This window comes from Phocoena sinus, chromosome 5, assembly GCF_008692025.1.
Source record: "Phocoena sinus isolate mPhoSin1 chromosome 5, mPhoSin1.pri, whole genome shotgun sequence".
Classification (NCBI taxonomy): Eukaryota; Metazoa; Chordata; class Mammalia; order Artiodactyla; family Phocoenidae; genus Phocoena; species Phocoena sinus.
The window spans coordinates 3,148,611-3,162,592 of record NC_045767.1 but is presented as its reverse complement, the minus strand read 5'-3'; the positions used below and the strand labels follow the sequence as shown (position 1 = coordinate 3,162,592).

Here is a 13,982-nt window from a genome sequence, read left to right as displayed (position 1 = left end):
AAGGGATGACACCAGTTTTAGAAGCTTCCTGGGCTACGTTTTTCCCAAACGACACCAGTCACTGTAGATGCACGGGGCCCACGGACCACAGCAGGACCAGATCCCGCGCAAAGAGGTGTTTAGAGTGGCTGTTTTCGTGCTGGGGATTCCAGACACGAGAGGCAGCCCTGTCCCAGAGTGAGAACCAGAGCTGCCCTTGGGGCAGTCTCACCAAGCCTCCTTGGAGAGAAGCACAATGACTAAGGAAGCCAATGCAGACAGAGCATGGGTGGGACCTCACAGGAGTCACCGCGCCGTCACTCTGCTGGGCGGGAGGAACCCTGGTGGCTGACGGGCTCCCACAGCCCCGGGTCCCCTCGCCAACCAGCACAGCTCTGGCCCACGGGCCACACACTTGTCAGGGGCCTTAGATAGGATGCCCACAACCTCTTCCACACAGGGCAAGGGCGGCGCCACCGTCCCAACAGCAAACCAAGGTGCGGAGAGGTCAGGCCAAGCGCCCGAGGTCACAGGGGCTGAGCAACAGGGCCTGCCATCACCAGGACATGCAGCTCACCCAGGACACGACGGGCGGGAATTAGGAGCGAATCATTAGAAAAGCAACCTTTAAAACAAACACGTACCTGACAGTTGTTTCTTGCTTCAAAGTCGTTGCTTCCCGATTGTTTCTCTTGATTTAATTTCTGATAACTCTCGCGGAGCAGGTAACAGACCAACCACTCGTATGCCGCCAGTGGGACTTCAAAACGAGAAACGGAGAAAACTGTAACCGATGTAACCGTAGGGCGTCTCACCCTTGTCGAGAACTCAGCTCTCCAGTTTACAGGTGCGGAAACCGAGGGACTGCCCACGGCACAGCCCGGGTGGTGGCCGGGCTGGGACAGGCGCAGGTGAGGGTATTTCCTGGCTCTGCTGTGAGGCCAGCCCGTGTTCTCCACGGTTCTAGCAGCCACGGAGCCCACAGGGTCACGGAGGCGCTTTGGGGGCAAGCACCTCATTTACGATGAGGATACACAGTCTGGAAGAAACTCGGATCCGCACGGACGTCAGGACGACTTTCCAGCAGGCGGTAGGAGGAGGGGCGCCCTGTCCACCTGGCCAGCCCGGCCCTGGGGCCCTGGACCTCACACCGGCTCCCCTGAGGCCTCGCCCCCCCTCGCCCGAGAGCCCTGAAGCGCAGAGAGGAAGCACCACGGCAGGGGTGTAGACAGACAGGGACGGGCTGGAAGGGGCTGGAGGGAGACCTCCGTCCTCCTCCCCACGCCCCAACGCCGCGCCCGCATCTGTGGGTCCTTCTCGCCACATCTCCGCTAGTTCCCAAGGACTTGGCGACCTCAGCACAGCCTGCCCGGCAGGACTGCTACCGCCTCTTCCGTGAAGGACACAGGGCGTGAGGACGAGCCCAGGCACACGGCGAGTGAGCGGGGTAGGGGTGCGGAGTGTGACCTGGCCACGTGGCTCTGCGTCCACGCTTTCCCGCCCGACCCAGGCAGAGGGCCCAGAACCAGGGCGCCCAGGCCTGCGGGGCCTGCAGCTGCTCTCGGCTCCGGACTCCCAGGTGGGATCGGGCCGAACTGGGTCTGGGCACAAAGCCGGGGCACGGGGCACCTGGGATTTCCTTCGATGTCACACAGCCCGTTCCCTGGGAAGATGACACATAGTACCCACTGCTACAGGTCCTACTACAGACCCCCAACCGTTTCACGCTGTCGTATCCGTTACCTCACAGCACAGCTGAGAACTTCGAACTTCATTAAAGAGCAAACGATCCATGTCACTGGGCTGAGGAATCGGCTCAAAGGCTGCAAGCAGCCTGCCCGAGCTCACACAGCTGTTCTCAGGGAGCCCAGTGAGGTGGGGGTGGGGATCCGGGATGAGGCACCCCTCCCAGGGGCCTGCCAGGTGGGGTGGCTGGAACGGGGCCCCCTGAAGTCACATCCATGTCCTAACCCCCTGAAACCTGTGAATGTGCCCTTACTTGGGCACAGGGTCTTTGCAGATGGAATGACGTGACAACACGGGGTCATCCTAGATCAGGGTGGCCCTGAATCCAATGAGAAAAAGGAGAAGCGCACACACAGAAGAGAGGCCGTGCGAAGGCAGAGGCAGAGATGGGGGACGCGGCCACAAGCCCAGGGATGCCTACAGCCCCCACGAACTGTGGAGATGAGGAGGGAGCCTCCCCGGAGCCTCCGGAGGGAGTGTGGCCCCACCCACACCGGGGCAGTGAGCTTCGGTCCAGGACACATTCCTGCTGTTTTCACACCCAGTCCTGTGCCACGGGACACCCACAAACCAGCGGCCCAGGGTGCTGCCCTTCAGGACATCCCTGAAAAGCCAGGTGGACACTGGAAACCAGCTCAGATGCCGACGGGGCCCACTCTGACGCATGTGTGTCCCAGGGTCTTTGTGGCTAAACTCTTCCTGCTGGATGGACCGTCACCAAGATGGTAACAGGTGGGCGCCACGGGGACTCAGATTTTCCATGATTTATTTACGTGGCAACAAAACCCAGGAAGTCGCCAAGGCCAGAAGCCGCTCAGGCTAATTGCTGACCCCAGCCAGAGGCCCCAGCATCCCACGACACAGCGACCGCGGCTCCTCCGGACTGTTCCCAGACGCTGCCCGGGCAGGCGACCCTCTGCAGAAGTGACCCGGCTCCCCGAGGGCCCCGCACCACGTGGAGCCCCCGTGCTGACGTCAGCAACCAGTTCACGGTTTGCTCTGTGCTCCGAGTGAGAAGCAAGCTTGATACATGAGTTGCTGGAACGTTTTTCTTAGAAATTCCACTTTTAGCCCTTAGTTTTTCACAGAGAAGCGGGTCACACTGCTCTGTGTTCACACGGAAGGGCGGAGCCCCCAGCGAGCACACAAAAGGTACGATCACGGCCGGGCGGCGTGTGGGCCACTCGGAGAGTCCGTCTGGGGCGTGAGGAGTCATCGAGAACAAACTGGGGGAAACCGGCACAGGTGGGCGGTAACGCTCTTGCTTGGGGGCTGCTGAAGGCCCAAGACAAATGCTGCTTCAACTTCAGTCCTCAAGTCCCTCCCAGGTTCCTGGGTCACAAATGGCCTCCTCGGGGCTCCCCGGCTGCTCCCCTGCACCCCTCGAAGGCCCTGAGCGCTGCCTGTCTCCCCATGCCGGCTCCCCCCACCCAGGCGCACTCCCAGGGCGGCCACTGTCACTACGGTCAATCACTCCGAGGTCTGCCCACCTGCGTGGCCTCTCAGTGTCGGGGCTCCCCGACACACCCACCGGGCCCTCAACGTGGGACTGCTGAACTCCCAGTTTCACCAGCACCCACCCCCCGGGGGGTCTCTCACCTGGCCCTCCATCGAACGTTCCACCTGACCATCCCCCCGACCATCCCCCCTGCCCTCACCCAGCTCCCGTCGCTCTCTCCTGTGCTGCCCCTGCCCGGGTTCTGGTCTCCTGGCTGGTCTCCCGAGTCCAGCCTTGCTCTGCATCGGCACCAGAGCACGCCTTCCAAAGTGGGGCTCTGGCCCAGGTGCGCCCCAGAAAGCAAGGCTTGGCCACCTGGTCCCAGATCCCCGGCTGGCACACAGCCCCAGGTGTGGGAGCCACCTGCCCTCCCACCATGCCCACCCCACGGCTCCTGTGTGGCTCACTGCTCCCCAAACGCACCGCTCTGAACCTCCAAGACCCACCTTGCAAGCCGCCTTCCTGGGAAACACTCTGCACCCACCATTCCCAAGGGAGGGCCCCAGCTCATGGTGGCGAGCCGCCCACGAGGGCGGGGGGTACCGCATTCCCTCCTGATACCTTACAGGGGAAACCGAGGCTCAGAGAGGTTAAGCATCTAGCTCGAGGTTACACAGCTGACTGCAGACCCTGAGCTCCCAACCTCTGGGCGGTGTGCTGACCGCACCATGTACCCCTCTGAACACGTGATCCTACACAACCCTACTGTCCTGTGTATATACACAATGGTCAGAGCAGCCAACACGCTGAACTGCAATTATTTAATATTTTTGCAAATAAGCCAACTAAAGGAAAAAACTGGGCCTCAGTTATTAAGCGACATGCAGCTCCTCAACACTCAGGACCATTTGTTAAACCCATCCTCAGCACATAAGTCAGAGGAAGCAGACAGAGAGCTGCCCCACCCGGCCCCTCCCTCTCCAAATAAACCTTCTAATCCCTGAAGGAAAAATCTGCCGACCTTGCAGACAGCCCTCGCTCAATACTGGAACGGTCTTGAGTGTCCAGCCCTACAGAGCCCCAGGGTCATATGTCATTTATGGACTTTTTACCAAAGATGCAGCTGAGACAAAGGCTGGCCCCGAGACGTGGGATTTCATGATCGAATGCCCTGGAGACGAACAGCTGGCTGTGGGCTGCCGATCGTCAGTGTTGGATGCCAAGCCCCTTTTGTCAAATGAATTTTGTTTGCGTTCTTTGCTCCAGAAAATGTTTTCACTTTGTTGGAACGAGCAGAAATTAGAGCACCCACAGGAAAAACAGATGACGCCGCCCTGGCGTGCTTCCTGATGGCCGGCGCGCAACACAGCTCCTGCGTCCACAGCTCCAGCGAGCGGGGAAGGGGCACAGCGGGCGTAGCGGACACCTCCTGAAGCTGGCAGACCACGTGCTTACGTGCCAATTTTACAGTGGGGGACAGTATTAGGGGAAAACATTCCGGTGGGGTTGATGTTATTAGAATGATTAGGTCACTTCCAGGGGCTTCCTGGAGCAACATTTGGGGAGCTCTGTAAGCATCAGAAAGAGATCTTCAAGTGTGTCCCTGCGTCCTCCTAGCACTTTAAAAAGGGAGATAAAGGAGGTGCGTTATTGTCAGAAAAGCTGTAACAAAGTGCGGTGAGGGAGACGAAGCAATGACTACAGCAGTGTTTCTGGATGATGATGGCGATGAAGAAGATGGAGGAGAGACGGCTGGCAAGTCAGCCCAGCCCGGGTCTGATGCCTGCTCCGGCCGCTGACACGCACTGGGGTGGACTGGGGTGCACTGGGGTGGACTGGGCAGCCGTGGTCTCCTCTCCTGGAGACGTGAGCAGCGGTGCAGCCTGGCGGGGTCCCCCAGAGACGGCACGCCCAGTGCCCACAGCTGCTGATGCTGCGATGTGTCACATCCTCTCCATCCTCCGAGTAAGGGAGGGGGCGGCTCCTTCACCCGGAGGACCCAGCGACCCGCCCCCGGGGGACACAGACACTCTGTAAAGCCAGGTGCCCTCCTGCCACGCCAAAGGCTCTCTGCTAACAGCATTCCGTGGAACACACAGCACCTCGACCGCGGTTTTTGCGATTAAAATCACAACCGTTAACACGGTGGGGGGCCAGGAGCAGACCCAGCACCCCTTGCTCTCTGGCAGATGGGCTGCCCTTCCAGCTCCTGCCACGCACAGTGCACCCTGGAGACACAGAGGGAGTGTACTTACCTGAGGAGTCCAAGCAGTCCTCAGGGCTGGAACCCTCGAACCTGTGCCCAAGGAGGTTGGGATAGGCTTCCAGAAAGTCCACGGTCTTCAGCGGGCTCTCGATGCGGGCACCGCCTAGGAGCACAGCCAGTGACTCGGGGGAGCCAGGGACCCCCCCACCCCCACCCCAGGGGATGTCCAGCAGAAGGACCCCACCTGCCCCAGCCCATCACTTCAGAAGCTGGTCCGTCCCCACTTGATCACACATTTCCTTCCTGCAAAACCCAGAGTCCATCCTGACAGAAGAGCTCACTCAAGGGGGCCTGGGAACCTCACCCTCCCGCCCCCAACTGGGCTGCAGGGGCGCCGGCCTCCTCACCTTGGTCCCGGCGCACCAGCAGGCCGAGCAGGTAGTTGCTGGTCTGCTGCAGCAAGACATGGTTGTCGCCTTCGTACGTGCAGTTCGGGTCGTTGTCATCTCTGAGGTCTCCCAGACGGTTCACTGTGAGGAGGCCCCAGCGTTCTCGTCACCGGGGGTGCACATGTGAGAAGTGCCCCCCACCCCCAGCTGCCACCTGGGACTCCGAGGTCCCAGGCCCAGCTTGACCGGATGAAGCACTTCCCGCCCTGCTCCCAGTGCCAACTCCACCCCCGACCCGCGGTGTGCCCTCTCCGTCCAGCTGCTCCCTCTTTAAGGACATATCGGTAACACCCACGAGGTCCCCGGGGAAGAGAAGCGGGTGGCTCCCCGTGAAGCCCCAGTGCCGTGCTCAAGAAGCATCCGCTGGCATCAGCATCCCTGTCCCTACTGTGAGCCTCTCAGGTCACCCGGCAAAGCGCCCTCCAGTGGGGTCACTGACAGAGCTGACTACCTGAGCGGCGGGAGGGTGCCCTTCTTCCTTTTCCAACTGAAGGAACCCTTCTTTGGACACGAGACATTTCAAATATCTGAAGACAACTCTCATTTTTCTCTTGTCTTTCCTACCAGCGAAATAACCCAGTTCCTTTGCAGATTTTATGAAGTATGCTTCCCAGATCTTCACCACCTAGGTTTCCATCCTCTGACGGAGAATGTTCTCCAAACGTGAGGCTGAGATGGGAGAAAGGGTAGGACCCTGACTTCTCACACTCACGTATTGCTATGAGCAGCCCAAGAGGGTGTAAGATGTTCGGCAGCAGACACGAGGCTTGTGGTCACCTATGACACCCTGATCGTCTTCCTCTGAATTGCTGCCCATGCCACAGTTAGACCACTGAACATGAAGGGCTAAGAGTGCCCTTAGAGAAATGATTTGCAACGGATACTTAAATCTAGATAAACGGCTTTACATTTCTCCCTGCTGAGTTGGGCCTCACTGGCTTCAGCCCTGTTTGTATTATGTGATGACACCTCCTTTAGTCATTTTTGTTGTCTGAAGGGCTGCGTGATTCAAGTTCCTCCTTCTAAACTATTTATAGCGTCTCTATATGAGCTATAACAACAAACAAATACTACAAAGAGCATTGCACAGAGGACAAAACACATGGATGAGTAACGTCTGCAGCCCCACGGTTACCCACACGTCAGTAAACGCGGAGTGTGGAGGAGGGAAGGGGCCCCCCTGCCTGCCGCCCCCGCACGAGGAGTAACTGGGACACATCCCAGTTACTAAAAGCTCCTAAAAGGCTTCCGGAGGAATAAACCGTCAAGGAGGTCTCTGCCAGCTCTGTTGTTGCCTTCTTTGAGTAACCAGACTTTAACCAATCAGTTATTGAAGAGACTAGCACACGGGGAGTTAGGCAGGTAAGCTGCAATAATGATGATGACCTCGATAGTAATGATAATAACAGACCAAAATGACGGGGCACACGCCCTATGCCGACACTGTGCTAGACCCTTCATGTGGGTTAGTTCACTTACTCGTTGCAAAACCCCCAGTCGAGCTATCCTGTCATTAGTCCCATTCTACGGAGAAGAAAGCTGAGGGGCAGTGAGGGTGGGCAGCTTGCCTGAGGCTATGAAGCCCGTGACCGGCAGAGCCGGGATCTGGTCCCGGGCTGTCGGTCTCCCCCTCTCTTCACCATCCACCAAATGACCGAACAGCTGCCAGTGTCAATAAAAGCAAACTCTCTTTTTCTAAGTTTCAGAATTTTTCTTCGGAACAAAACTTGGTGCCAGTTTACTGCCAAAGCCATTAACTAAAAAGTTCCAATTCAGATGAACAGATAAGCTCCTTCCTCTTCTGGTTTTCGGTCTCCACGCTGCTTCGTGACACCCGGGTTTCGACCGAGGAACATCGGGTGACGGCGAGCCGAGGGACTGGACTGGGGCAGGGGTTGGCAAACCTGCTCTGGAAGGTTCCAGCCAGTAAATGTTTTAGGCTTTGCTGAGACGGCTCAGCTGGGCGGGTGGAGCGGGAACACGGCCACGGGAAGTGTGTAAGCAAATGGGCGTGACCGGGGGGCCAACAAATCTTTATTCACAAAAACCTTTACCCACAGAGACAGCCTTTGGCCAGCAGGCTGTCGTTTGCCGACCCCTGGCCGTGAGCCACATGGTGCGGGAGAGGACAGAAGACCAGCCCACGTGTCCCCAAAACCTACTGGCCAGATAGCCGTGTCCTCCGCACGCCTCCCGGCACTCCTGGATTCCGCGCTGGGCCGTCCACGAGGCCAGGGGCTTGCCGGCCGACGCCAAGGCGTGGATCTCGCGTCCCAGCTCTGCCTTGGGAGACAGAAGCCAACGAGAACAGGTGAAAAAAGGCTCTGACCCCAGAGGTCAGGCGTCAGTTCAAGCACAGCCTCAGAGGCTTACGTCCCCTCCAGTCTAATCCGAGGTACCCGAGAACTACAAAGGAAAGAAACCCAATTTTAGTTTAAAAAACAGGATTCAAGTAAACACAGATGCCCTGCAGTACAGGCACACAACTTCATGACAGTGAAAATAAACGACCACAGCTCTGCCTGGCCGGTAAACACGGGGTGGGAGCGCGGGGGAGTGGGGAAGGCGGAGCGCGGCGGAGCGGGGAAGGCTGATCGCAGAAGAGCATAACGTTATGACTCCGTTTACACGAAGTTTGCAGCGGAGGCTAAGAAGAAACCCAAGGGCTGGGAGGCGGTGCCGAGACACTGCCCCCAGGGGAGAGGGTGGCAGGCGGCCCCAGACGACTGCACAGACATGGCCACTCGGTCCACACTGCGCGGAGGGCCCAGCCAGCATCCCCAGCCTTAACACGTCTAGTAAATACTCTTTCGCCTCGACTCGATGTTCAATGCAAATAATTACAAGAAAGACACACACGCACACCCGCTAAATAACGTGATGTGTTTTACCAGCATTTTCAACTTCAAAGAAGGGCTACTCTATAACCTGTACCTGGGTTGAAGCACTGAGTTTCAGAAAGAACAGAGCTCGATGACACTTCAAGACATTTTTAACAGGACAACTCCATCGTCAGCTGGCAAAAGTTTCAATGACTCACGCTTGGGAGAAAAAACACGCGTAACCCTGCACTCCTGATGAAACGGTCTTCAGGGTCACGGTCGTCACCGTCGGCCTGACTGCTCAGCAGTGCACACTGCCGGCAACCCCCCGCCACCGCCCCCCCCCCCGCCTCCCCCGCCCCACCTCTTGGCTCCTGGATGTTTACGCTGAATATTCCAAAACGTGCTAATTTGATACAGGCTTTTCAGGGCGTGGTACGTAACCCCGATCTGCAGCGTTCCTAACCAGTTTTCAGGCGCCCTTGGTGTGATTCACATTTCACCGCTGCCCAGGAGGCAGCGTAAGGGGGGAAAAAAACAACACATGAACCGTCCACACAGAAATTAGCGGAGGACCCCTTTCCACGAAGGGGCCGGTCTCAGTGGATTTGCACGCTCATTTCTGGAGCAAAGCCCGCCTGTCAAGTCAAATCCAGTCAGCTGAATTCAGACCTTTGTCGGGTTGTTTACAAAGGGATCAGAACCGTGAAATCGACTGAGGGGCCGGTAATGTGGATTTTGCAAAAGCATCACGTTCTCAAGAGGAGAACAGCAGCTGAACTCACAGACGGGAACCAGGAGACGTGTCAGCACATCCTTGAGAATCGGGAATGTGGACACGTGCCTGACACGTTCCCATCGCAGCGAGGGCTCCGAGAGGACACAGTCCACGGGTCACGTCGGACAGAGCCTCCGTCCCCGCGAATCCACGCACCGAGGTTGTTTTGAAAGAAAGGCTGAATCTGTACTGCCCAACCCCAGTGAAATTTAAAGGATGATAAACGCTGTGGAGAAAAGCGGAGACCCTCACCTTCCTGGCGCTCCGCTTTTTCCCCAGAAGGCCTTGCTGAAGCTCCACCAGATCCAGGAAGAGAGATTTGGAAAAGTGGTCCAAGGCATAGGCCGCCGCCAGGTACGGAAGTAAACGCCATTGCTGAAACAGACAAATCCCTGCCTGGAGACCTCCAAGTGCCCCCAGGGCCCGCCTGCCTTCCGGGGTGGGTGACGGGGCTGGAGCGCCAGGAACTCGCTGCCCGCCGTCCCCACTCGTTGCAGAAGGTCCTGCACGTCTCCCGGACCCACCCCCGTGACGCCTGCCCCCCGACGCTCTTCCAGTGTGGCCAGGTCTCCCGCACCACCCTGACGACCCCACTCAAGGAGAAACTGTGCCGCGTGCACCACCCTGCACGGCCCCCTCACCGCTCTCCCATCCACGTGACCCCTGAGCCAGAGCAAATGCTGATCTACAAGAGAACTAAGAAAGCCAGGCGGCCGTGCCCGAGCGCGGGGCCCACCCGGCGATGCCTGTGCTTTGGGAGCCTACGGGGAATGAAGCGACCGCCCCCAGAGCCAGACGGGGAAACAGGCTCGTGGAGAGCCGAGGGAGGGTGTCTCTTTCACCAGCGCACATCCGCTGTTGCGTGGATGGAGGGGGCGGAGCCTGAAAGGACCTGGGAGACAGGTGCCACCGTCGGCAGCACCGTGGTCACCTGCCGTTTCCTGGGTGTGGTCACGGTGCCAACTGCTTCTCATGCACTAACGTATTTAATCCTTACAGCCACTCACAGAGAGGTATTATCAGCAGTCCCAACTTACAAAGGAGAAAACTAGAGCACAGAGAGGTTCAGTGGCTTGCCCAAGGACACACAGCAGGGAGGGGGTGGACCTGGGGTCAGGAGCCCAAGCATGTGGCTCAGGTGGGCTCTCGTGACCGCTGAGCCAGGCCTGATGCCCAGACAGTCGGACGTGCCGTGACCTCACCAGGGCCACGGGGTTGGTGGTGTGGTGGACACTGCGTGCCAGCCCGGAATGAACCAGGCACTGGGCTTTCCCTTACTTGTTTATTTGGTATTAAAACAGGTTCACGGCCATAGTAAAAGAAGTGTTAAAAGAAACAACTTCGATTCAGTTACAATTTCCTGAAACTTTCGCTCAGATACACCTTTGCTCAGGCCTAACTGGCCAAGACCTGGGTCCGATTTAGCTGCTGACTCTGGCAGGAGCCACTGACTCGAGCCTCGGGGACCCACCTGGATCCCCAGCCCACCTGGTGTGCAGGGCAGCTGCACGGTGTGCACAGAAGGGCTGGGGACGCGGGGGCACCGGTGGGGGCTCGCTGTGATAAAATGCGTCCCCCGCCCCGCCCCGGCGTCCAGGTGATGCCCAGCCTGAGTTGCACCTCTGCCATCGAGGGCTGCCTCGTCTCGGAGGACCCGAGGGCGAGCGTCCCCTCTGCTAAAGGACGTCACCACGAACAGTGCTACACCCTCAGCCGCTGTGTCCTGGGGTCACTTCCCAGGGATGGGACGAGCGCGTTGGAGCGCGGCCTGGACGTTCAGGGTCCCGCAGGTGGGATGAGCGTTCACACCTGCTCCCTCGGCCTCACCAGAGCGCCTCCTGCTGGTCGTACACACTCCCGTTCAACTAAAGACCATTTATCGAGACCACGTGTGGCCCCAGACGCCGCACTCCTGCCCCGTGAGTGTCTGTCACTCCCTCTGTTAACTCCTGAAGAGACCTGATCAGCAACCAGCAACCCAGGTGCGGCGACCTAAGAGAGGAGGTGTGTCTGCACGCGGGGCAGGAAGAAAGTGAACTCACGCCTGCGGAAGCTGTACCTGCATCGGATACTCCAGCACCGGTACTTCCTCCTCGTCTGTTGGTCCAAACTGACGCCTGGTGGCTGAGAAACGCAGAGCTATGGACACGGCCAGCTTTAGGTTCACGACGGACATGCCCGCGATGGCGACCCGGCCGGAGGACAGGCTGCCCAGGGACTCGCTGAAGTGCTGCCTGGCGTCCTGCCGGAGGAAGGCAGGTGAGGGCGGACCTGGGACCCGCAGGCTGCCTTGGGGACGGGCACAGACGTGGAGGGGCGCTCCTCTATTCACTCAACACTTCCAGGCCCTGCCCCCAGGGCGCCCCAGACACAGGCCCCTGGGCCCAGGAGGCCAAGCTGCACGGGGGCCGGCGTCCCCATCACGGGATGCTGTGGGGAGGCACGGAGGATGCCTAGTGACAGGAGGACGGGGCTCCATCTGCAGAGACCTGCAAACGGCCACCTGGAAGTACGAAGCCCCGCTCCCAGTCCCACCGAGGACCGGACAGCCGTGCCGAGAGCGACACAGGAGCCGAAGCAGAGGGCGTGGCTGGCACCGACATTTCGTTTATAAACCAGGCTCCTTCCCCCACCCCCTCACCCCCCACCTGGGATTCCTCTCGGTCCATCAAACCACCATTCTAAGCGGTGTGATGGTCAGCTGCTGTCCTCTGTGATCTTTGAAACTGGGTAATTGCCCGTGTGCGTCTATTTTGAACGTGTCGTAAATCGCAAGGCGCTTATCGCTGTTTCCAACGGTGGCTTGTGCTTTGAGGGCCGTCGGCGGCGTGTGGGTACATCTGCCTGTAAGGCTCGCCAAGTTATCCGGTCACGTGCACCTCCCTTACCCCCTGCTGCTTCTCCTGGGTTCACTTATTTTACGATTCGGACTTTCCTTCCAAAATTATGTCCACTCTGGTATATGTGTGGCAACACGTCAAGCCTCTGGCCGACAATATGTGCTATGTTCTCATGCACGAATGACAGTCCGGTTGGATTTAGAAGAAGCACGTTCACAGTTGCTTTCCCTCAACGGTTTGAAATGTCATCTCACTGACTTCTCGCGTTCGGCGTCGTGCCGGAGAACTCTGAGACTGAAGGGGCTTTTATTCCCTGGGGGTTGGCTCACCACCCTCTCTCCAGAAGGCCTCAGCATCTTCTCTACGAGGTTCTGACGTTTCTCTGCAGTGAGTGTGGGATGGGAGACCCGGACTCCCCCTGTATGGGCCCCTCCGCCAAGGTTTCCTTCCTTCTTTACTTTAGAGACATTTATCTTCATCGTTTCTGCAAAACATTGTCTCCGTGGTTCTCTCCGTCCTTTCCTGCCGCCTCCTTCACTCTGATTTCCAACCGCTAATTCACTCTCCCGCTGTATGTACCCCATCTGTTGGGTTCTCTCAATGACTTACTTTTGTACTTTTCATTCATTTTTTATATCGCTGTTTCCATTCTTGAACGGCTTCCTGTGTCACCTCTAGCTTCTCTCGTCATCTGAAGGTACCCGTCACACTCGTGGAAGCCCTGTTCTCTTGGCTCCAAGCAGCCGAAGCTCAATGTCAGGTGGGGTTCTCACACGCACACGTGCTCCCGGGACGCGTCATCCCGGCTGTGGGTTCAGGCCCGGGAGGGCTCAGCTACCCTGACTTGACCACGTCTGGAAAGCGCCCAGTGCCACTGCATGTCTACACTCAATGAACTTAGGGGCGTGGTCAGACACCAGAGGACACTGTCACCCCCGTTGGTGCACAGCCCACCGGGCGACCCTTTCACTCTTAAGCCCCTGGTGGGAAACAGCACCGGTGGGGGCAACCTCCCTGACTGAAATGCCGGGGGGGCTGGCAGGGGTGGGGTGGGGGGAGGTCATCGTGCTCGGAGCCCTGGGGGTGTGGCTGACCCAAGCACTCTCGTCCCCGTTGGCGGCACTGGGACCTGATCCTAGACAGGTTTGCACGGGCCACGGGCTCCTGTGGTGACTGTCCCCCTCTGAGCACAGGGGGTGGGTGTCCTGTGGGCCTGGAGGCAGCTGTACCTTAACATGGCTGACGTAGGTGCCCTCGGGGGTGATATCTCCTGAGCGGTTCAGCAGGTCCTGGCGAGGAATCCTGACCTTGTGGAACATGGCAAATCTGTGTGGAGACACAGCACTTCTGGTTAAACTGGGGTCGGCCCCCGGGGCTTATCTCCTCTCCCTCCTGAAACTCAGTCAAATAAAAGCAAAGGACAGGGCTTCCCTGGTGGCGCAGTGGTTGAGAGTCCACCTGCCGATGCAGGGGACACGGGTTCGTGCCCCGGTCCGGGAAGATGCCACATGCCGCAGAGCGGCTGGGCCCGTGAGCCATGGCCGCTGAGCCTGCGCGTCTGGAGCCTGTGCTCCGCAACGGGAGAGGCCACAACGGTGAGAGGCCTGCGTACCGCAAAAAAAAAAAAAAAAAAAGCAAAGGACAGCTCAAAAGGTGACATAATCCCCCAAACACCAAAAAAACAAAAACAAAAACCAAACCTAACAAAACACAACAAAACAAAA

General features: G+C 58.4%; 1 protein-coding gene across 5 annotated transcripts in view; it reads right to left on the bottom strand.

Moving 5' to 3' along the window:
* The window catches only part of ACOX3 (acyl-CoA oxidase 3, pristanoyl), a 49,875-nt gene that overhangs the window by 14,494 nt on the left and 21,399 nt on the right, over positions 1–13,982 (bottom strand). For all 5 annotated transcript variants that reach the window (XM_032632216.1, XM_032632217.1, XM_032632214.1 and 2 more), the window contains exons 8-14: positions 13,488–13,584; positions 11,478–11,660; positions 9,671–9,793; positions 7,981–8,101; positions 5,777–5,899; positions 5,419–5,532; positions 624–739 (exon numbers count right to left, since the gene is read on the bottom strand). In XM_032632216.1, coding sequence (XP_032488107.1) covers positions 624–739; positions 5,419–5,532; positions 5,777–5,899; positions 7,981–8,101; positions 9,671–9,793; positions 11,478–11,660; positions 13,488–13,584 — 877 coding nt within the window. The remainder of the gene's footprint in view (positions 1–623; positions 740–5,418; positions 5,533–5,776; positions 5,900–7,980; positions 8,102–9,670; positions 9,794–11,477; positions 11,661–13,487; positions 13,585–13,982) is intronic.